General features: G+C 32.3%; 1 protein-coding gene across 5 annotated transcripts in view; it reads right to left on the bottom strand.

The window, feature by feature from the left end:
• Positions 1-25,896, bottom strand: part of LOC101899338 (uncharacterized) — a 291,344-nt gene that overhangs the window by 22,017 nt on the left and 243,431 nt on the right. Inside the window, exons 1-2 of one of the 5 annotated variants that reach the window (XM_011297921.3) lie at positions 24,688-24,701; positions 23,691-23,735 (exon numbers count right to left, since the gene is read on the bottom strand). The exons of 1 other annotated variant lie outside the window; for it this stretch is intronic. In XM_011297921.3, coding sequence (XP_011296223.2) covers positions 23,691-23,735; positions 24,688-24,700 — 58 coding nt within the window. In that variant the 5' untranslated portion in view covers position 24,701. Of the gene's footprint in view, positions 1-23,690; positions 23,736-24,235; positions 24,580-24,687; positions 24,760-25,896 lie in introns of those variants that run through there. 3 more of the 5 variants (XM_011297919.3, XM_059120028.1, XM_020039942.2) reach the window with 3 other exon arrangements.

Here is a 25,896-nt window from a genome sequence, read left to right as displayed (position 1 = left end):
TATTGTGAGCGAACTGTACTAAATAGAAATGTGTACTATAATTTTATATACTATATATGGTATTGGGTTAAGGGATAGAGAAAAAAAATTTGATATTTAGATTACTGGTAGTATCTGTGTTTCAAATTTAGCGGTGCGTCCTATATTTGTACGAAAAATACTGAATGATACTAAATTTGGTATTGAATGAAGAGATAAGGCTGGAATCCTCAAATTTGACATTGTGGTCTCTGTTGGTATCTGGAATTGAGATATGTGGATGGTTTTAGAAATGTGTACTATATTTGTACGAAAAGTACGAAGAGGTACTTAACTTGGTATTGACATAGAAAATAAAGCTGAAATCCTGAAATTTGATATAGCTGTCACTGTTGGTGTCTGTGTGTGAGAGAGAGAGAGATAGGTTTGGATATGCAGACTAAATTTGTACTAACTGGCTAATTTTGGTCATAGAACTAATTTGGGACATAGAAGAAATTAACTGGTACTAATTTGGATCATAGAAGAAATTACAGAGCTGAAATACTCAAATTTGACATTGAGGTCTCTATTGATTTCAAGGGCTTACATATGGCGACATGAAAGTAGTTTTGCACAGAAAAATTGGATATTAGTCAATTTTGCAATGGTTTTACTAATAACCTCCCCTTTGAAGACTTTTTGGTGTAAAAGGTATATGTTTTCCTATTATTCTTTCCAAAAATAAAAAAAACTTACTTGATGTAAAACCTTAAATGTTAGAAAAACGAATTTGGCTTTAATTAAAAAAATAGTGTAAAACCCAAAAAACTGTACATTTCGAGTACCATAAAGGCTTAATACGAACTGTCAGAAGAAAACTACAATTTTATTGACATTCGGTGGCAATTTAAATTGCTAAGCCTTTGCCAGGTGGGACGACTACAAAATCAGGAAAATTTCTGGTCTGTTTCAACCCCTAAATATTTTGCGATTATCTTAAAAAAACAATAGGCCCAAAGCCAAATTCTGGCCCAAAGCCAAAGCCCATTTTTTTTTTGCTATATGTCCATCTGTTCTTTAACATTTTTTTTACGATTAATTTTTAATTTTTTATATATCGACTATTGGCCCACAAAAGTTGAGTTTTTGAAAATCATGGTTAATCCTCAAAAATTGGTTTTATTTTAAATCCACGATATAAACTCATAAATCTAAGATTGTGCTGAAAGATTTCTTAGTTAAAAGTCCACGATATCCCGTCAAAATTGTAAATTTTTCCACATAAACGATTTCCCAAAACAAAAAAAAAAAAACTCAAATTCCACGATTGTCCTTCAATAAATCTGGCCTTTAACGAGGGGTTTTTAAGACTTTTGATCATTTAATAGTGAATTTTTAATGAGTATATTTTAAAAAAGTCGATGAATTACTTTTCAAAATATACTCATTAAAAATTCGCGATTATTTGTCCAAAAGTAATAAAAACCCCTCTTTAAAGGTTAATGATTCTGAGTTAAAAAAGGTCTTCAAATATCGCATTTAAAAATTCTCCAAAAATACTCTCCTCACAACTCTATCAAAAAGTGATTTCTTCCAAATGTACGATTGTCTCAATATATTCTCAATAAATTTTTATTGAGAAGTTATTGAGACCGATTAGATGTCTTAGAGTCATAACGAGCCTTTTTTGAATATCCACCAATCTAAGTTAAAAAATATCTTCAAATGTCATATCTAAAAATCCTCCTTTAGAAGATCGCTAAACCTCCAAAGAAACTCTCCTCGTAACTCTCTCAAAAGGTGATTTCATTCAAATGTACGATTGATAATTTTTTTCGAAATCCTCGACTTTCAAAATATATCTATCTAAAATTCTCGACTGGATGTCTGAAAGTCTAAATAAGCCTTCTTTGAAGATTCACGATTCGGAGTTAAAAAGGATTTCAAAATATCAAATTTGAAAATCCTCCTTCAGAAGACCGTGGAACCTCCAAAAGTACTCTCCTCGCGTCTCACTTAAAAATTTGATTTCTTTAAAATATACGAAAATATTTTTCCAAAATTCAAAATAAAGGCATTAAAAGTTTTCCATTATATGTCCGAAAGTCCTAAAAATTCACTTTAAAATTTAACGATTCTGAACTCAAAAGGTGTTCAAAATATCACGTTTAAAAATACTCCAACGTTAAGCCTTTTAAAATATTCTTCATGCATCCAAATCGACAGTTCAAAATAATCCCAAATATACCACTGATGGGTTATTAAAAATAGAATCTGGGACAACTAATGGGCTAGTGAAACATACTATCAAACATCTTTGATTTGACCTAATATTCATTGGAGAAGTCTTATTGATTTTTAGACTTGGTGGAAAGAGAGGTAATTGAACCAGGGTGTTTTGTATTTATTATTATTATTTTTTTTTTTGCCCATTGAAGCAGGTCGTATATCTAGTGTTTAAAAATGATCTTCAATATTTTCACAAATTTTCTATACTTTTGCTATAATAGTCTTAGAAATGCCAATAGCACTTGCTTTAACAAAAATTAATCATTTTTAAAAAGTATTGTTCCATTCTATAAACCCTTTTATGCCTTAAGAATGGAGGCCAAAAACAAGACTTAAGGCCTTAATAATCAAATATTTTTCTTCATCCTTTTGTAAGATTTTTTGTCAATGATTTTTTTTGTTCATACTCATGACGCTAGTTTTTAATATACATCACAAGAGAAGTTTCCATTACTCCCTCTCTCTACAATTTTTATCAAAATTTCTCAGGGGTTGGTAATTATGAAATTCTATTTTAATATGATTTTAAATTGTTTATTGTTTATAGTCCTCAATCATCTTAAAAACCTGTGCAAGATTTTTGACTGTAAGCAAGTATTTAAGTCTTGATTGACCAGATTGACAGACTTAATCGTTTGTTGGTGGTCATTTTCTTTACTTTTCCAGTTATTAAGTTTCCATCTCAAACAGCTTAAAGTTCTTAAGTATCAACCTCCTTTTTTGTTGCTTGCTCTGAATTTTCTTAACATTCATATATAGAACAAGGACAACGGTTGTGGCCAGGGCTTGTAAATGAATGTATTAAACATTCATTCATTCACTCGTTTATAATAAACACGGACACATGTGTCCGTGTGTTTGTTTGGTTATATCTTAAGGGTAACTAAGAATCTTTTTGTGGTCAATTTTGGTTATTGATATGCTAATTGGCTACAGGGTGAAGAGTTTTTATTCTTGTTGTTGGTGCCTTATCAGGAAATGACCACTAATAGATTATTAAAAATATTTTCTTTTCGGGGAGAAAACTCGAAGAAAACAAGAAGAGATTATAAATAGAGCTGGGGCAAAAACAAATTTACGAAAAGGATATTAATTTTCATAAGTAGTCCGAAAAGGGTTTTTACGGCAGGAGGGGGGAGAAGAAAATTAATATTACTGGGAAATTTTTGGGAAAACCGGTTATTGTTTGCATAAGACTTAATTGTAATTTTTAATAATATTTTCATAATATGAGAATTATTAATGATAACCGGCAGCATTTCGCCCTAAGAAATGACCGATAAAAATTTGATTTAAGCCTGAAGGCTATTAATATCCTATTTTTCTTCTTTTTGTCATACCTGTACTATATAAAACTGGTCATCGTCTCCTTGATTTTTCATATCAAGAAATTCTGAACTAATTCCCTGATTATTCAAATTTCTTGAATATGTTGTGGTATCTAATCTCTGTGCTAATATTATAACAGTTATTTTGAAAATATTTTTATTTGCCATACGTTTTTTCCTAAAATTAACTAATTGCAGTAAGCCATTACATGCATATCTTAATAACAACAATACCAACAACCCGAAGAGTTACTAACTAACTAAGAAGTAAATAAGCAGCATAAGTAGCTTAAGGCATTTGTTACTTATTTATTCTAATAAAGTGCTTGGCAATTTTTTGCAACAATTGTTGTAAGCAAAACCTCCACACAAAAAAGTTGCAGCAAATAAATACAAATTTATGGTTTAATGCAAATTTAAATATAAGTACTTAAAGCACAACGTTGTTAAAAATTCATAAAGTAATTAGGAAATTTCAATGAATTTTTCACCCCGAAAAATGGGAGGTAGTGGATGGGGATGAAGGGGAAATATGTGGTAAGAGGAAATGTTCGTAGAGAAACAAAATAAAAATTATTATATATTGAAAATTGAATGGGAATGTGACCCTTAACAAATTTACCTGAACTTAACACCTAAAAGTGGGACTTGAAGAACTAGAAGATTATTCTATAAAACGGGATATGAAAAAGCATCAGTCTTTTCTAAAAGAGAATGTCGAAGAACATCTATGACAACCTAACTGAAGAAATCAGGGACGAAATTTTGATTTGATTTTTTTTTTTGTTTTTGATTGAATTTTAAGCGATCCACAAAGTATGCAACGTTTATTGCTTTTGTTACTTCCTACTCCGCCACGTACAAAAGTCAATCCTGCCATCTGATATTTGACTCAGGCATAGAATACAGATGCTGAGTCAGGAGAATCTCTGAAATTCTCCTCCTTTCGATTTTCTTATCAATATATAATACTGTCAAAACATAAATATGTGTTGAAAAGCCTGCACTTCGAAAATATTGCAAATCGAGTTCGAATTAAGAGGACTTTATTCGACTTCAACAAAAAAATCGAAAATCGTTTCTTTGCTGCTTGGACTAATGGATAACTAAAATTCTCCTCAAGGCAAAATACTAAAAGGTGCCTTTTGCTATTCCTAATCTCTTTAAAATCCGATGGCGATAAAAACATATATGAAGATATTGGGAGCTGGTAATTTACCCCCCTAGTCCAGCTTTATCTATGTAGAACAATCCGAAGATAGTTCTTCGACGTCTTCTACGAATAGTTCTTCGACGTCTTCTCCTGGACTCTTAATCGATTACGTAAACTCCCTAAAAGTATGCCCGCAAATTTGTGTGTATTTAAATGTCAGTAGTTTTTTGATCGGAAAATGAGGTCAAAAAACCGGCAAACGGAGTAAAAATAACGCATAAAAAGGGAGACATTAATAAAGACGGGACAGTTCTAATGATGTCACCTATTTGCAAATTTAAAAGAAATCCGAAGTCAATGACATTATTTTCACCTATACGTATGCTCAGAAATCCAGAAATCCACGTTTAGCTGCAGAAATCCACGTTTAGCATAATATCGATAGATGGCGCTATTTTGTATCCTTTTATATTTTTTGAGAGGAAACAAAATTGGAAGGCAGGTTCTGACTTCTTAGCAGTTAACTTAACCCTTAACTAACGAGGTGGTGGTAATTTTTAACCTCTCTTCAAATTTTATTGCAATTCCCTTTTCCAATGCTATGAATATGTTTTGTTTAAATGAAAGAAAAATCTGTAAAAATCTTTGTAAATTACAGCCACATACATTTCAATTCATTATTTTTAATTAGCTTTCCTCTGTTCTTCCTCTAAAAAATTATTCCACTTTAGTTTGGTAAATTTCATAATTTATTGGAAATTAATTTGTGGAATTTTTCTCACATTTAAAATTGTTGGCCCAGATTCCAGTTATAGCTATTTTTTTAGCCTAATATTATGCTCAGCTGGATAACGGAGTGAAAATTCCCCTTAAATTACCTCGAGTTTGAATTTTGCAATTTCCAAGAAGACCAAATCCCTCTGCCATTAAGATTCAACCATGGGCTGGATTTTGATCAGTTAGAAAGATACCACCTATTTGCCGATTTAATAGGGATTCATAGTCTATGGCTTCATGTGTCGATTTTGGTATAGTTATAGAATATTTTGTCATATTGAGAAGTAAAAAAAAATAAACCAGCAAATTTTAATTTCTCTGCAATCATTTCAGATTTTCAGAAATTCACGTTAGTTACCGTCTTAAAAGATTGAATTCAATGAGGTTACATCCTACTAAAGATAAGGTTAGAAAATTCGAAGTAGATTTTGAATTCTGTACAATTTCGAAGTTTTTCGTCAAATTTTCTTCTTCTGCATACTATAACCAAATATATGAGAATGGATTAATATGACCTAAACATTCCCAACACTTTTCACATTTATATGTTTACAGCGCGTTTCTTTATAAAGTAATTGTTAAAAAATGGATTTTATTTAAGTTCAGAATTAGATACAATTCATCGAAAAAGTGATTCATGTTTTTTCCGATTCTTTTTTTTTTATTATAAACCAAATTTTCTTTTATCTTTAAACTTCGAAATGCAGGCTATGGTATTTTTTTGAGATTATTTGCTACCATGACAAATGTCACAAAAGCTAATTATCAGAAACATTACGGGCCAGTGTGATTTATCTTTTAAGCCTTAAAGACGGAAATGTTATTTCCTTGGAAGTAATTCAATATGAAACATGTGTATTTAGTTTAAAAAAAAAACGAAATCATAATAATACGATGATGAGTCAAACGATATATGACATAATTTCTATAACTAATTTCCCTTACTTAGTTTTGCTGTATGTTTTTTTTTGTCTCTCTGCCATAAAATATGTCGGAAATTTAAGATTAAAATAATCCAGATCGGTTGCTGTTCTTTATATTTGTATGTTTCGTTTTGTTTTTGACATTTAAAACCATACAAATTGTTTGGTTTCTATGTCATTTGTGTTAAACAATTGCCAGGTTGTTTGTTGCCCACCGTGTCCATTTGAGGGCTGGTCCAACAACACCTACCGGTCTACCCCAGTGAGAGCTTGAGTGTGGCTTATACGGAACGCATGTTATTCTGTTGCATTATCTATTGCTTGCTAATATTATTATTATTAGTTTCTATTGTTGTTGCTGTTGTCTTGCTTTAGTTCGCTTTTTTTTTGCTTTCTTGGCTTTATTATGAATGGTAGTAAATGTGTAGTATATTCACATATTGGGTCACAATGTCTTAAAACATTTGCTATTTATTTTAATCCTATTTCAGTTGTGGTCTTCTTAGAGTGTGTTTTTTCCGTTGTTGCTCCTTCTTCGTCGTTGGCATTTGTAACGTGTTTAATCATATTTAATGGATTGTCTTTTCTTGTTCACTGTGGGGTGGTGGCGATGGTGGTCAAGAGCTAAGAGCCTAAATATACCACGCGCTGCAAAGTACATATTAAGCTTTGAACTTAATATTTCTCACTACATGTTTAATAATATTTTAAGAAAATAAAATGGAAAATGCAAAACTACGGCAGCGACCGAACAGTGTGGGGCAAAAGTATTGGGTCACTGTGTTTGTTTTTCTATAGAAGAAATTTCGAATTGTAGAATGTTCATGAGTAGAAAATGAACTGAATGATCTAATAAATACGCGTCGTTTGAAGGCTTAAGAATGAACTAACTTCAATTTTTTTTAATTTATTTATATCTTTCGGTATCAAAAATACAATAGGAATATTTAAGTAAAATAACATTTATAAAACGTTATGTAGACAAAAAAAATTACCCTTCAGAAATGAAATACATGAACTCAAGGACCTTTTTCAGAGCAATTCCTCATTAAAATCTCATAATTATTCACGTTATAAAATGTATAGTATCCGTAGTTACAATATCGTGAAAATCCCAATCATTTAAATTCAGCGCCATCTACATATCAATTCATTCTTTTTTCCAATAAATATCAGTGGGAGACTAATTTTTCTTAGTTTCTTTTTTTCCTCTCATAAAAAATAATCCTCTTTTGTTGGCTAGCCTATACATTGAACAATGACTAGACCAGATCAATGCCTCATTAAAATCCTCTAAATATCCTTGTTATAATTTGTATATTACCCGTTGTTACGTTATCTTGAAATAACAACCCCTTGTAATTTACCGCCATCTACATATCATTGCAAGACTTTCATATAATTTCTTTTTGCTCAGTTTCTATTCTATTGTCATTCGTAAAAACTATTTCTTTCTAGATCAGTTAAATTTATATTGGATAACGACTTCCAGAGCGATTTCTTATTAAAGTCTGTTACGGTTGTGGTCCAGCGCCATCTTCAATTCAATTCATAATTTCTAAACAACTATAGTTTGTTTAATATCTTCTCATTTCTTCCTCAAAAAATTAATACTCTTTAGTTCTAAAATTTTGACATGTTTTCAAAGGCGATTTGAATTCCAAAGCACAGTCTTTTTCAAAAATTCTGGAATTTCTGTCAATTACAGTTATTTTTGCAGACGAACCAAATGGGTTTTTTAAATTCTAATTTTAGTCATCTTTGGAAAGAAATCAGCCTGTTGAAGACATCTCATCATCAACAGATGGCTTTCGATATTTGTTAATTTTGTTTTAAGCTATTTAATATAGTGCCCAACATCGCCAGATGGCGCTTATATAAAATACATTTTACTTTATTTGTTATTTTTGTCCAGCTCGTTTGTTGCAACATTTCTAACTTTGTAATGTTAATTTGTCTCGTAATATCTTTCAGTACTTCGCGAAATGTAAACTCATTTAATTTTTTTTTCACAATATAACACCCTTTTTTTCCACCTAGTGTAGCACAGAAATAACCATGTTTTACAAGATCTAAAATTGTGACCGACTCCGCCAGATGACGCTTTTTTAGCACGCATTTTTCTTTTTTTTAAACTGTGGTCGTGTTAATTCTTTACAGTGCCCCTAAGAGTATGCATTCAAACGATAATTATTTTTTTAATAAATTACACTTTTGCCCAGTACAAAAAGGTGGCGTTCTTCTCAATGTTTTCCTTTCAAGAAAAAATTAGAAGCGTAGTGCCATTCAACGATGGCGGTCATATATTTGATTATCATATATCAAGTATTCTTGGTCGCTGCTTATATTTAAATATGTCACTTCATATTCACATAACATCTGCCCTTTGACCCACATCTCGAGATGGATCTCCAATTCTTATATTTTTTACGACATTTGTAAAACTCTGTGTATATCTGAAATGAGGATTTCAGTTTCTTGTGATTTTTACTGGACATTGCATATCTTCAATGAAAGAACCGTTGGAAAGGACAAAATTGAGCCTAAAAATATGTACCATAATTGTGACATAAGAAATCTATACTTTTGTCCAGTATCCAGATGTCGCTCGATATTTGAGATTAAATCAGTGGAAATCTTTGTGAAAAAAGTAATTCTTAGAAAACAAATGGTTACATCGGAGAATACAAGATATAGTATTTCCAATTTTGAACTCTTCTAACAAATTTTTATATATGTATATAAAGAATGGATACTTCCAGGTCTTTATTTTGAATTCTTCGCTATACTTCATTGAGAAATGAAAAAATCTTGCGTAAAACAATTACTCTAGCTAAGGATTTTTCTTCCCAAATTTTAATTCAATCCCCAATTTATACGACCTTTCAATTTATGTAATACAAATCCACAAAATGTTTTGCACATTTTTTTGGCTAATGATAAAACCCTTAGCATTTATTTGGGTAACAAAGAAATGCATACTTTAGTCAATACTCAACATTATTTTATTCCTCTTATTTTTTTTTTTTGCAACTGGGGTTAAATTTTTAGGGGATTAAGTTTATTTGTGTATTAAGGATAATTTTATAAAAAAAAACTCAGCCATAAGAGTTTTGTCCACAGTAAAATACAGACACACACATGGACCAAGAAACACTTCGACACAATAGCATTTCAAAGCTTAAATCCTTTGTGAGATTTTGAAAACAAAAAAAGAAAAAAATCCAAAAAATTTCTCAAATACACTCAAGTATCCTTGATAAATATGTGAGGGCATGGTTTTGGAGTGGCTATGTGAGTATGAGTGTGTGTGTAGCGTGCCTCTCTGTATTTGACTTAAAGCTTGACTGGAATTGTATATTAAAAGCCACAATAAGATTTGTTACGAACAATGTCGTTTGCTCGTCAACACAAGGCTGACGACAAGCTCTCATCAACATCATCACATCATAGGACATGCATACAAACACTAGCATTAATACCATATAGCCTTGCTGAACCCTCAACCCAGCCTCCTCTCTTCCTGCATCCTGCGAGACTATATGTTTATCCCTTGTGCATTAAAAAGGCATCTGCATGAGCAGAAAAACAAAGAAATATGCACTAAATTCATTTAAAGGACTCGACCAGACCATACCCACAGTTTTTTTTTTGCAGCACATAATCTCGAGGGTCCATTCCACACACAAATAAAAGAGATTAAAATGTCAATAAATGTACAGATGTGGTATTTTGACTGTCTTATACTTACAACAAGAAAGGCATGAGAGGATTAGGGTAATGATTTAGTTAAGAAAAGAGGAAAATGTTGAGGAAAAAATAAATTCCTAAAAAAATTGTCTGAAAAGTTTTTTTGTATAACATATAAATAATGTTTTTTTTAACTACACCGGGCTTGTAATAAATAAACGGGTCTATATTACGCCTGACTAGGGCATAATACATGTTGGAAGAAAGTGGGGTATTTTTTTGGTATTAACATAATTTTTCTAAAATATTAGTCTTTCCTAGGGGAGTGAATATATTCTATCTATTCACACCGAATCCAATATTGGACCAAGAAAAAAAGAAAAATGTTAAGACTTCCGAAATTGAAGAAGGTCTGCCATTATTTTGAAGAAAGTCGGTGGTTTATGTTTTTTTCTCCGAAATTTTGACCATTCTTACGAAATAGGGCCCACCCTATTTCTATTGTCCATTTTCTCAACTGACTCAAGCTTAATTGAAATATTACCTGTGAATTTTTTAAGAAATGTTTATAAGTGTTATTAAAAATTTTGACCTTTTAAGTAAGTATTTGGAAAAATTGACTGATTTATCCCAATTTCACTCTCTCAAAATAGTAAAATCTGTAGAGTGTGTAGGAAATAGTTGAATTATTTCACGTTTTATGATATTTAGTATTATTTTAAATTCTGACTCCTTGAAGGATGATCAGGTGGGGTGGGGTGGTTGAAGGTTACTCCCTTCACTATAAGATTTTTTTTTTTGTTGGGAAAAAAAATTTAAGAAAACAGTAGGAAAAGCCAGATCTTGCCCATCTTTCAACTTAATCCAGATTTAGGCCTGATATTTAGATGTGCCAAATTTGAGCTAAATTTAAGCGAAATTTAAAATACCTTTTAAGGATTTTCGCGAGCATTTCCACCCATTCCGACGCAACTGACCCCTGAAACAAATGAGGGGTCAGATGAGCCAAATTTCAACCACACCGCTCATTTCCTTAACTATCTATGCAAAATAAATAAATAAATTTTTATTTTATTTTTTATTTATTTATTTTTTATTTTTATTATTTTTTTTTTGGATAAAGTTGAGGGTGAGGGTTCTAGTAGGAGCGGTCAGTTCTAGCTCATCTTCTAACATGATCCAGATTTAAGTTTAATATATAGATGTGCAAAATTTGAATCAAATCGAAACCACTATTTGAGGATTTACCGACGCAGCTGACTCCTGCAACGAAGGAGGGGTCAGATGAGCAAAGTTTCAAGCGACCCTTCACTTTCTATAAAAGGAATATATACTTTTTTTGGTAGATTTAAAATATTAATTTATTATTTAAAGATTAAGGGGGTGGTAGCTAGAGGGGGCGTCAAATCTTGCCCATTTTCCAAATTGATCCAAAGTTTTAATCTCATATTCAGATGTGCCGAATTTGATCAAAATTGAAACCACCTTTTAAGGACTTTTGCAGACATTTCCAGCCATTCCGAAGCAACCGACTCCTGGAGGGAATTTCGTCCAAAGAGACATTGGGACTAAAAACGTTTTTAAGGATAAGACACATCCAATAGTACTACATCCTAGTGATATAAGTCTTACCGACTCCTTGAATTCAAACTCCATAGGGCGTGAGGAATTTTAAGATTTTGAGACATTTTTCTTGGCAAATTTATTTAAAATCACTCTTTGTTTTTTTTAACTTCAGCTCTATTTTTTACTTTTACCTTAATTGAATAAATTTAATTTTTGATTTATTTCCCCACCTGATTCTTTCTTTCCCTATTCTTTCCTCTCATTTCATTGATTACAATAATCCTTCTTAAACCATTCCAACTGCATTCTCTATCTCTCGTGGCTTTACAGCCCAGCACAGCCCAGCCTCATATATTTGTGGGTGCCTTAACGTTTAAGGCAAGTTAATAGTCTTGGTCGTATTACCACCAATACCATTGCCAACCCAGCAACCAACCAGCAGTAGCAGCAACAACAACAGCAGATATAAATGCAAAGTTGCCAATGTATTATTGATGACAATGCCGCAGATAATGTTGTTGTTGCTGCTGCTGCCGTTTCCAGTGGATAGATGGTGGCATTGCTGTTTGCCTCAACTGCAAATGATGCTACAAAAGATTGTCTTTGCCGTCCGTCTTCTTCTTCTCGTCTCCTTTAAGCGCTTAAATATAAAGTCGGTAATTTAATTTCCTCTTTTTTATTCTATATACAGATAAGGCAAAGTAGATGCAATGCGAGGATACTAATAAGTCTCGACCCCCCCCCCCCCCCCACACCGCGCAATGAGGTTAAGATTTTTATTTTTTTATGGCCCTGATTATGAGAGGGTATTTAGAATCGGCTGAGAGGCTTTAACCTTCAATGTGCAACAATTTATTTCAATGATTATTGGGTTTTAGCGAAATCAAAATTGCATGCAGTGAAGATGCCACATTCCCAATACAAAACTCAATAACACCTTAAGTAGGCCACACATACACCCATACAACAACAAATAAATATATTTTCATATTTATCTGTATTTTGCTAACCACCAACATCATGTCTATCTTCATTTCATTGAAAACCGTCATCCTCATCCTCGTCATCATCATCAGCAGCAACAGATCAAATCTTATGTGGGGTTATTGAACGTATTTGCAACAGGAGAAGCTCAGATAAAGTCTTAGGGATTTAAGAGTAAGCGAATGTGCATGTGCCCCTGTGTGTGTGTGCGTTTGGCAGTCACTCGCCAGCCGCAATAACAACAGCAGGAGCATCAAAAGCGTCAATGCTTCCCAATTGATGGGGATGAAATTTGATCCTTTAAGACAAGTGCTGCCTTCATTGTTGTTGCCTCACATTCCTCCTGACTCTCATCGTTGCCGTCGTCTTTTGTGTTTTGTTTTTGGTTTCCACGCTTTAAGGATTTGTTAAAAGCGTGGCAGGGTGTGGATGTGGTCGGCGGGCAGAAAAGTGTGTGTGATTAAATGAATATGGGTATTATTTTCGTTAAGGTTAAATCAATGAACGATTATTTATTTGAAATATTTGCATTAATCATAAACAGAAAAAAAATCTTTAGGAGATTTAAGTTAGGTACAAGAAGAAAGAGATAGAGTGAGAAAGATAGAGAGGGGGTATAATCATTTGAAATATTGGTTCAAAACAGAGGAAACTATATAGGGATCTTTCAACCTCGTCGAGCATAGCCGATCTAGATGTGTGTATCCATTCGTCCAGTTATGATCGCAATTACAGCCCGATCCTCACTAAATTTTGCAAGGAGGTGGGTTTAAGGTCGTGATAGAAGTATTTAGTTGGAGAAGATGAAAGCAAAAGAATAATGGGTTGAAATGGATAAAAAACAGAAACAAATCATGATGTTGTAGTTGCTCTAGAGGTCACAATCAATTGGTCGTCTAGATCGTGTGGATGAGTTAAGCGGATGGATCATTATTTACATAGGGATAGGGAATAGGGATTTCAAATATTTTTTTCCTAAATTCCCAACATGGCATAATTCTCTTCCCAAGAAGTCAGTTTTATTTAACTAACCAATTGAATTAACTTTATCCATGCTTTTAACTTAATATTCCTTTTGCAATTCCTTCTTCTTTGTCCATATGGCTTTAAGTTTTCAACATTTTCATGAGGGGACAGTTCTTTTCGCTTTTTTTACTTTACTTTATTCTACAAAACAAGTATTCTGTTATCATTTGTAGTTGGTTTGTAGTTTGGTTTGGCTTGGTTTTAATTCTTTGGGGTTTATACACAAATTAGCGTACATGAAAGTGTAAAAGCTTAAGCATGGCTAGCAGCTAACAAAACCAAAACAGATGGAATTACGAAGTGACAGAGCAGGGGCGTCGTTGAGAATGGATTGGGGCAATAATAATATATATAAAATGGATTTTTTTAAACAATGCTGATATTTCAAAGATATATATCGGATTTTTTAGTAGAAAAAATTTTAATTTTTAAAATATTTTCGAATTTTAAATAGAATTGAGATTTTAATATTTATGGATTTTTGAACAAAATAGAATTTTGAAAACAACGAAACTTTGGAAAGATATATTGACGTGAATATTTATAGAATTTTACAACATCAATATTTTAATATTTCAATCAATATTTTGGATTTTATTATTTCCAAACATTTTCAAAAAAAATGGGCTTTATATTTATAATATAACTAGCAAGTAGCTGTAACTAAGTCCACCTTAAAATATCAGATTTGTTTTCATAGTTCGTGTTAGGACTTTTCATTACTCAAAATGGACAATTTGTTTAGTTCGACAATTCTTGTGTGTTTGCAAACAACTTCAAACTGCTGTCATTTCTGAGACACTCGTCAGACAGCTATTAAAATTATTCCAGTGACAGCTCATTATATTGTTTACCAGCGTACAAAATCATTTTGGTGAAAATTTTCCAGAACAAAAGTTATTCGTGATAGAATTCAAGCGTGATAGTGTGATTTCTTTACATTTAGCTGGAAAACCACAAGTGGCTATCGTTAGATCACTCCAGCATTTAAATGTGAATAAATCTTTTGTGTCTCGTACCATCGCTCGTTACCGTGATACTGGTAGCGTAGCCCGACTACAAGGAAGTGGACGGAAGAAAACAGCAACATCGGCAGAAATAGTTCGAAAAATAAGGAAGCGACTTGATCGAAAGCCGCATCGCACTGGCCGAAAAAATGGTTCGTGAGATGAATATATCGCTATATTCCATTCGGCAAATATAAAAAAATTAGCTCGGGGTAAAGCCATTGAAACTGAAAGAGTTCCTTCGCTTGGTCGAAAGTATTGAACTGCCGAATTTGGTTTTCTCCAATGAGAAAACATTCGTTGTCCAGCATTTGTAAACAAACAAAATGATCGTGTTTACTTGCCAAAGAGGTCAGCCGAAAATGTGCACCTTCGGTTGGCCACCAGAACTCAAGCGGCGGCCATGGTGATGGTATGGGTAGCCATAACAGCCGATGGTCGCTCTCCGCTCATTTTAATCGACCGTGGCATCAGAATAAATGCCGAATATTATCGCGAAAATATTCCGGAGGGTGTATTAAAGCCTTGGGCACGCAAACATTTTGGCCGCAGACCTTGGACATTCCAACAGGACTCATCACGCGCCACCCAAGAATGGTTACAAAATGAGGTTCCTCGCTTCATTTTCAGGGCGCAATGGCCAACAAAATGTCCGGATACCAATCCGTTGGACTATTGTGCCTGGAGTATTTTGGAAAGAAAGGTGGGCACTAAAAAATACCAAGCGTCGATCACCCCAAGAAAGCGCATCGCCGGTAAAGGGCCAAAATACCGCAGAGCAACATTCGGGCAGCGTGTGACGGTTTCATTGGCCGTTTGAAGGCCATAATTCGTGCCAAAGGTGGCCAATTCGAACAAATCTAAACTTATTCTAAAATTTGATGCTATTTCCGACATTTTCTGCCTTCATTCAATAAAATTTAAAAATATGTCAAAATTTTGGCGTTTGACTTTGCTGCAGTAGATTTGAAATTAACATTGAATTTGACTTAGATTTTAGTTATGGATGTTTGAAAAATTCGAATTTGTAGTCTTTTTTGTAATTTTTTTTTTAATACTTTGGAATTAAGGATTTCCAAATTTTTAAAAACATAAATTGCAATTTTCAAAAAAAAAAAAAATTTTTGAGGACTCTTGACATAAAAGTTAATCCAATTAATCCAATTGAAGTGATAATCCTACTTATCTGGACTATATTTCCCGGGAGATACACATTTGATTTTTTTTTAAATTCCGACATATTTTACCTTTGAAATGTTTTCTTAATTTCCTGTCTAATGAAAATATCCTCTAAATTATTTTTTTTCTACGCCCCTATTTTCCGTAATTGTCTTCACTTAGCTACCCCTTCCTAAATAATAATACCTCAAACACCAACCACAACAACCAACCGCAACATATCCAAACGGATTATACTTTATACGCGTTATTTATAATTTCTCTGTTTTTTTTTTTTTTTTTTGCACTTCGCAGAGGTTCTTTAGAAACTCGACTTATGTCACAGCTTTTTAGAAAAAAAAAGAAAAAAGGACAATATTTAACGAGTTTTGAGCAAACATGTTGGCTGCAGTGACACAGGCAAAATGCCCTACGGGAAAACTTTTTCCGTTTAAAATTTTATACATTAGTGAAATTCTAAAATTGAACTTCGCGGTCCCTGATTAAAATGAGGTTCGCATACGATCACAGAGAGAGAGTTATGTGATAATCCGATCTCAAAAACCATGTATTTTTAATGCATATTTTTAGACAAATATAATATATGGGAAGCTGTATCCCCTGTTGTATAGAGCGGATTATCACATAAATAATTAAATTATCTTGTGATCCCATGACAATCTATTTTAAATGAGTTATCCCGAGGCTGATATGTAGAGTTTGACTGATAAAAAATTGTGTTCAACAATTGTTGCAAATGTGTCTTGCGAATGCATCCCAATATGAATGCATTCGCAATTGTAGTTCCTTCATGTCTCCACCACTCACTACCAAAAGAAAGAGCAATAAAAAAAAGAAAACAAACAATGTCATTTCTCCTGCCAGATTTCTAGATGTTGGATCTTTTTTTGCGACGTATATTTTTTTCCTTCGACAAAAAATAAAATAGAACCTAACATCCATTGTATCTAACTAAAGCTTCATGTGAGTGGGGTATGTCTTCACTCCGCTCTGTCTGTCCGTCCGTCCGTCTGTCTGCCTTCCCGTCTGTCCGTCTGTCTGTCTTGTTGCTTCATTGGTGTTGCTTGTTGTTGTTCTTGGTTAGATTTAACAGTAGCAGCAGTGGCGGCAACGACAAATAAACAATGCCAGCAAATCTAGTGAACTTCACAGAGATTAGCCTTCATGAAAGCATCAGAATTAAAAGCTTTTCCCTTCCATCTCTTGCATCAATGTCGACATAAGGTACGTGCTTTTGCTCCACGACTACCATGTGTGTGTGAGTGTGTATGTTGGCAGTTTCCAGCATCCTTTTTGCCATGCTTCCTACATTTCTGGTTGTTGGAGTTTAGATTGTCTGCTTGGTGTTGTTTTGTTTTTAATCTGTCTATGGGTGAAAGAGAGTAGGTGAGTGTGTCTGTGTGTGTGTTTGCTTATACACTTGATATCCTTTAGATTGTTGTTCTCTTCAGTTTATCATTTTTTTTTTCCTTTTGGTTTGCTCAATTCAACATTTCTTAAATCATTTAGTTATTTGCCACGTACCTTATATGAATGTCTAAGTGTTGTATTAGTGAGTGTTGTTGAGTGATATATGTATTTATGTATATGTTGACAACAACAACAACAACAGATACTCTGCCATTCTTATGTTTAATGGTAAGATTTAATTCACTTACTACTGTCACAGTATTAAGAGCGATGAACAGTGGGAATGGCTTTGTGGAGAGGAGAATTTTAAAATTTGATAATCTTTTGGACCAGATTTTGCAGCAATAGTTGAAAAATTAGTTTTGACTTTAAAATTCAAATTATCACAATGTTGAAGAGTTTAAGGAAGGCAAGCAAAAAAGTAGAACATTGTGATATATATTTTTTTTCAAATCTTTATTATTAAGACTACACAGAAATAACTAGGTTGTAGGATTTTTAACCCTCATGTCGTTTAAAAAAATAATTACTGCAATGAAGTTATTATGTCTATATAACATAAGGAGACGAGCTAGATCCACAGCTACTGTGAAGGATTTCCACGGAAACACTTCCTGAGTTCAGTGTAATTAAGTTACAGTGTGTATCTAGAAATCCTCTTCCATAATATTGGAGTATAGAAAATTTATTTAAATAAGGCAAATATATCGCGACTTGATTTGATGTAGATGCACACCTGTTTGTATTATGCATAATAAAAAGATGATTGATATAGAAAATATTTGAAATTAGCCAAAGTTTGTAAGGTTTCATTCCGATTTTCGGTAGTTTAAATATTTTAGCTACCGTTTTAAACCAAATCAGGTGTAAAAATAATATTTTGGATTCTCCTTAATTTTTAGAATAGTCCAAAAAAAATGTAAGTCTAAATTTTAAATATTCTGCATGTATTAGAGACATTTTTAAACTCAATTATATTTTATTTGGCGTTTCCAAGAGAATATAGAACGACTTGAAACGACAGAAAATACCGTGATATGGACCCCATATAAAGATAACATAACATTTCAAAAATGTTAAAGGTTTTTTCCAGTTTGTAATAAAATTGGCAAATTAGTTTCCAATTCAATGCATATTCGCCTTACGAATTTTTTTCCAATATCAGTTCACATTTTGACCGAAACCCCATATACTAAAGTCCGATTAAAGGTGTCTTGAAGGTCTTTTTGATCTTTTAGCTGAAATGATTGCAATTAGATATTTTGAAATCTTGATTCGCAGATTACAATAGCGAAATTTGTCTAATGTAGATGGAGGTGTTGGAATTGCGTCCCCTTTTTGGATTGGATTTTTAAGTGTCGCGGCAATATTTTCCAAATTTTGAATGAATTGTATAATAAAACTTATAAGCTCGATATTGAATTTAAGTATTTGAGAAAATTTTCAAAAGTTCGAAATTATGGTCAGATTCTCAGGAATTTTTCATGGAGTTAAGGTTAAGATCAGAAACGCAAAATATTCAAGGGTTGAAATGGACCAAATATAGAAAAAGTTCCTGATTTTACAGTTGTTCCAGAAGTCACAATTAAAGATCAATCAAAGCGAAATGAAATGGATTGAGAAAAGGTTAAAACACGGAGGAGAGCTACCAAGTTGGATAGTTATCGGATAATATTTACAGGGCAAATGGACGAAAACTTTAGCGTAAAAAAATACAAAAGTGTCCACTGAACCACGAATATTTTTAACCGCAGAAAAACCACAAATAAGCGTTACGGTTATTTCCTGCCGTTATTTTGATGCTAATACTCCAGACATCGGATATATTGCAAATTGGGGTTCCAATCAGAATTATAACTCAGAATCCACTGGGCTGATTTTTATAATCCTCAACCATTCAGAATGACCTTCAGGCAGAAAAGGACAAAATTAAAAAAAAAAATGAAAAATGTTCTGATTTTTAAGTCGCTCTACAGGTCGCAATTACAAATCAATCGACACGAAATTATCGGATAACCCTTTAGCTGGTAAAATACAACACAATTTCTGTGTGAATTTTTTCGGAATGCCTATCAACACGATAGAAAGCGAAAATATGGGACAAGAGACAGCTGTCGAAAATCAAAGCTAATATTTTTGCTGGACTGTATGCCATTACTCCAAAAAATAGACTAAAATGGATTTGGACCTAAGGGGATTTTCCTCGCCCGCACGGCTCTAGCTCTTTAGAAGGCAAAAATAATAATATTTGTCCAGAATAATGTTTTTGATATTTTAATATATCAAATAATCTAAAAGTGTGATGAAAATCAGATTTTTACGATTCTACCTTCTGTGGAGAAGGGAAATATTTTTTATTTGAAAATTGATCAGTTTTTTTTTAGTTTTTTATATATATATACCTATGATTGATGAATAAATACATTATATTTGATGTTATTAAAAAGTTTTACTCATTACTTTAGGGTCACAAAACCCATCTTTAATTTTTCTTCAGTCAGCCAAAAAAAAATGCTCATGGAAAAATATTGAAAATATTGCAGCAAATTCTATGAAATATACAAAGAAATCCGTGGTTATAAAACCGGAAATAGCAGAAAGACATTGATGTGAAAAAATTTTTCGAAATTAAACGTAAAGTATGACCTTGTTTCTAAAATGAATTTGGTGAATAGATTTTTTTCTGATCATTTTTAATATAAAGACATGCAGCAGTCTTTTGTTCACCATTATCCAGAAAAGCCTAAATATCTAATATATTCCAGTTTCTTTAAAGAGGTTTATGAAATTTTCATGAACAGGTTCTCTCATTGCAACTAATTCTCTTTTGTGATAAAAAAGCGGTTAAAAAAAGGGAAATATTAAATGTATCCCACTTTCGTTAAAAAATGTTCTCACATCACAAATGAATCTCATCTGCTATTAGAAGAAAAGCCGATCCATTTGAGATGTAATATGCAAAATATCACACCAAAACTCTTCTCTGACAATTTTGTCATATCCTCGCTCGAACACTGTGTAAATTTATTCACTCCCTTCACATATTCACTAGAGTTTATTTTAAGATTAATTCTAAATAACGGTGTTTTATATTTCAATGATTTTCATTGCGCTTTCTCGCTCTCTCTCTCTCCCTGCACTCTGCAACTCAATGGAAATCCTTTTGGCATTAGGTGTGACTAGTAGTTAAAAGCTTTGATGATGGCATTTTCATTGTCAGTAGCATTCATTCAGCTTAGATGTTGTTGGAGATTATCGAAGGAAAATCTTTTGCAACATTTACATGGTGTGATTTAAATGTTGTTGGAGGTGGACGAAAGATATTGAAATTTAAATAAAATCTAAAGAAATGTAAAGAATTGTAAAATTTAAAAAAATAGGTATTATTTTCTGATAAAATTAGGAATACTATTACATTTGACTGGATTTTGTATTCATTTGAATTTCAATTTCCTTGCAAATGCGAAAAATAAATCGCCATAAAGAAAGCTATTCTGATAAAAACTCCAATGTAAACATACTATATAGGAGAATTTTGTTCCTATATTACGCGGAGTTATATTGAAAAGACCATTAAGCCCATTGATTATACCAGGGAAATGTCCTGAACTAATTAAAATGTATTTCTCAGTTATTGAGGTTTTTTTGTTTTCATTTGTTGGTTTTATAATATTTCGTTTGCTTTTAGTAGGTTATGGTTATATATTATTCTTAATAAGTCAGAAGAAGTGTGACACATAGGCATTGCGCTTAAGCATCGGAGTGGCGATTTGCCGTCGGCAGAAAAATAAAGTGTGAAAATTATTAATTTTCTTTTAAAAATTGTAAAGGTAATTTAAGTGGTACTTAATATTTGTGATATAAAGTTGGATTTTCAAATATATCTCAAGGCTTTGAAAAAATTAATTTTCAATTATATATAAGTAGTCATTTATTTATTGATTTATTTATTTATTTTTTTACGGAATGCTCCAAAAAAGCAACTTTAGAAATATAATAAAAAAATATATTTATATTCAATGAGGTAATTTTTCGGAATAATAATAGTAATAGCTTTTTCATTAGCCACAAGTTCCTTAAGGCGATTCTCTAACTAGTTAACTACAGAATTAATGGTAACTATCATTATCATTGACAAAAATTTTCGGTGAGCTGGCGAAATCGTCGCTATGACATAGAAAATTTATTCTACTTTTTCATGAAAATTGGTTGGAGAATCCATTACAAAAAGTAGTTTTCAGCGCAACGCAAACGAATTCTTTCTTTTTTTATGAAATATTTGAATATTGTCATATTTGGTAAGTTATTTCTATGAAATTTAGGGAATAAAATCTCGAAATTTTGCGGGTGGCTATGACTCCTTGTTAGAGGCCCAGAAAACTATTTGTATGCTGTATTGTTTGAATTAATTTTCTGGATATAGCTGTTTTAAGTTCTGTTCTTATCCATTAAGCCAATTTTAAGAGGTTGTTATGCAATTGTCCTGGGTTCCTAAATTTTTTTCCACTTTTTTGTTTCTAAATTTGACTGGAGAGATTTCAATTGATACCTCGCGGCTTGAAAGATAATCATATATATAATTTTGCGACATAGGACTGCCCTCTTTTTTCTCTTGACAGGTTAGAGATGGGATGTCCTTTTCTCACATGAAAGTCCAAGACATTTATCGGATTTCAAATTCGGGAAGAGATTCCATTGAAAGGAAAGTGAAACAATTTTTCTTATCTTTCAGTGTGTTTCTATTAGGGTTTTAAAATTCCCTATAAATCCAGGATAACCTTAAAGTAGCAGGGGTTCCTTACTGTCCTTCCCAAACCCAATCAATTCTAATGATACCGAAAAACTATTTTGAATTCTGGTTTGAAATTGATTAATAAAATTTGTTAACTGATCAAAAAAGTGAGAGTTCATTAGAAATAGAAACGACTGATACAAAATTATCTAAAAGCAAATGTCTGAGCTTCAAAATTCTTTCATAAACTCCAAAAATTCTTAGTTCTAATTTTTCATGACGGGACTTTTCTTTGGCAAATACTTTGGACTATTCCAGCCTTGAAGAGAATGAAACACTTTATATACAAACTCAAAAAAATAACCTATAAGAAAAATATTTCAAACTCAGAAAGTTATCTGAACGACAAAAAAAAATTATTTAAAATAAAATAATAGTCCTAAAGGACAAATAAATATGAAATCAGCTTTAACAATATTTAATTAAAATGGATTTTTCGTTATTTAAAAATAATAATATTATTCTTTCTCAATACTCAGACTCAGGACTTTTAGAGCAAAAAAAGAAACGTTATTTCAATATTATGTTTATATCTGATATTTTCTCCTTTAGCAAGGACCAGAAAAACATTTCGTAATTATTTCGATGGCGCCCAACTAGGAAAAATTAAAGTTTTCCAAAAAATATGCAAAAAAGTGGCGCCCAATTAATAAAATACACCTTTCCTGGTGGTATAAATAAATATGCCAAAATGTAATAATTTCAGGGAGGTCTTGCGCCGCATGGAAACCATGCCTGCATACATTCCTACCGTGGACTGAGGCTCATATAATCCTGGAGAAGGATGAATATAAATTTGTCAAAATGTAGTAATTTCATAGAAGTCTTGTTCCAAAACCAATACTGCATACATTCCTGTCGTGGACTGAGACTTATTCAATCCTGGAGAAGTATGAAAACTTTCATTTACTTCAGTCGACAAGCGCACCACTCAATCTTCAAATTGTTTATATCTATAATCATCTATATTTTTAAATATTTTTAAATAAAATCGAACAGATTATTTTAAAACCCAGCATTTTTCGCAATACTACTGTTCTTCCACAGCATTTTTTTTGGGAAATTCGGAAACGAATATATTTCCAAATTGAAATAATTCAGTTGTTGATGTAAATATTGAGTTATATTTACACTTTCCGATACAAGCAATATTTCAATTTTCCTTTCATAATAGAATGTTAGATTCAATCCAATTATTTTGAAGATATGAAATACGTACAAAATCATACATTATACTTGAAAGCGCAGTATTTTTCACATAATAAACAAATTTTCTCATATTGATAATTTTTTACGGAAATTTAAAGAAATATTGTAAGAATTTCACAGTTGATGTAAATATTGAACCATTTAAATTTTTCATTTCAGAAACGATACAAATTTCTACGTAAAACACAAAATAATAACACAAATTTAATATTTTACATCAAAAAATTAAAATTCACTTTCAAAATTTTCACAAATAATAATAAAAATTATATCGTTTTTCGAATAAATTCATAACAACAAATTATAATTTTTTTTAAATAAAACTTTGTTTTTAATTTTTCTGTTTTTTTTTTTTTTTAATTTTTGAGGGTTAAGAACAATAACAACAATAGATACCTTCCGAAACATTTCCACTTGTTTCTGAATTTGACGAACTCATCACTAGAAGAAGTAAGAAACCACTTTTTGTTTAGAAAAATAATAATAACAATCGAAATTTTTAGTTGTTGTACGAAATTTTGCTATAATCTCAAGATTTTCTTTGATCACTGTGAGCAGGGGATTATGGATGGATTGTGTGTCAATTGGAATAGTCACGTTTGTCATATTTTTCAAAAACAAAACAAAAAAACCGTCTAAGACGAAAATTTAATTCGACTTAAGCACTTCACAGTTCAAAATGTGTGTTTCTCGTTATTATTAATGTTTTTGTTGCTGTTTTGGCTTTATTTGATTCTATAAATCACTTCTTTTTCGTAATTCACTTTATATCTTTGGCTCCGAAAGGTTTCTTTTCTTTCATTCATTCGTTCTTTTTCTGTAATCAATTTATTTCAATTTTAATCCAATAATCCATCATTCCGGCATAGCCTCTTCCCAAAAACACGCACTTGCCTGGAATACAACAAACAAACGAAAAATAAACACAACACAACACTCACACATCACTTGCTCTGAGAGCTGGCTGCACGCACACTGTCATAGGTTCTGTGAGTTTCAATGGTTTTTAATCAGCTGAGCGGCCAACAGCACAAAATAATACATGGACACATAAGCTGCACATACATGCACACATACACACACACACGTATGGGATATATTGTTAATCACTTCTTTATTTGTAATTTGTTATTGTAGTTTGTTCCATAATCCCGCCTAAATATTATTTTTTTTTTTTTTTTTCAAAATTGCAATACAAAATAAATGAAAAGAAAATTGAACGAAATCAAGTAATTTTACACTACTTTGTGAGTTTTGATCAATTAATTAATTGTTCACAAACAAATTTCAAAACAATAAATAATCGCAAGAAGAAAACAAAATTTCGATAGTAAAAAAGAAAACAATTGTTCTTGTTTTTTTGTTTTTGTTGTTTCTTAGAGAGCTCACCAACCTTCCTCTATCATGATTCACGCACTACTAAATTAACAACTGCTGTCAAACGCCCAAACAAACCAATATCTTTTTATCTTAACGCACACTCACTCACACGAACACAACGGCGGGAGGGCAATGAGTGACGAAATGAATAAGAGATACGCACGGTCTCACACAGATACTGTGTGTGTGTGTGTGTTTGGGCGAGTGTATCCGTTCCACATTGTGCAAATGACACAAGCAACATGTGGCAAGCGCGATTCGTTGTTAAGGCAATTAGAGAAGAGTCGGCAGAGTTTGACTGCATTTCCCTTCAACAGAGAATGTGGGGGGAGATACAATTTGAAAAACACCACCTTTTTATTTAGACTTCTCTTCACTTACTTTCTCTTTCCTCATAGAGAGTATCTCACAGTGAATTGTTTACTTTCATCAGGGGTGCTCAAAACCGTGTTCTAGAACATGAAGAGAAAAAAGAGATAATTTAAGAGAAAATTAAAATTCTGTTTTTCTTAATATTTTACTGTTCTATTTAATTGTTTTTAAACACGAATATTTGCCAAAATAGTTTATAAAGCAAATGGATAAAAAATATTTGTATAAATAATGACTTGACACTGTTTTGTTCTTGATTTAAATAAGCAAAGAGAAATTTGACTGAAAACAGATATTTCTTCTTGAGCACCCCTGCTTTCATGAACACACACATACGGTATCTGTGTTATCACAACTTGGTTGGGCAACAATTTCTCTTTTTTATGCACTTCATGTTCTCTCTTAAGAGAATTCTCTTCATTCCATACTGATTCTCACACATAACATCACTCTTTCATTTTCATTCAGGGTTTTGTTTTTAATGGCAAAGGGGCGCACACCGCACTGTATTGTTGTTGAACACACACACGCACACACACACACATTTACACACTCACACAACGATAAATATTAAGTCTTATTGGGCTCATATCTCAGGGATTATGCAAAATGTATAAATGAATGAATACTATGGGGGGAATTAAGGATTAATTTCGAAGGGATGTCATTTATACTGAGATAATACTGTTTTGTATTTTATACACGAATAAATTTATATTCCTTTCGCCGTAGACGATGACGACGGCGGCCGGGCTGGTTGGTTGGATGTGTGTTTTGGCTGTTAGTCTGTCACATTGTCTGAACAACCGTCGGCATGACTGTTTGCCATTATAACTTATTTGCTGTTGGT

This window comes from Musca domestica, unplaced genomic scaffold, assembly GCF_030504385.1.
Source record: "Musca domestica strain aabys unplaced genomic scaffold, Musca_domestica.polishedcontigs.V.1.1 16, whole genome shotgun sequence".
NCBI lineage: Eukaryota > Metazoa > Arthropoda > Insecta > Diptera > Muscidae > Musca > Musca domestica.
This window is presented reverse-complemented; position numbering and strand designations above follow the sequence as displayed.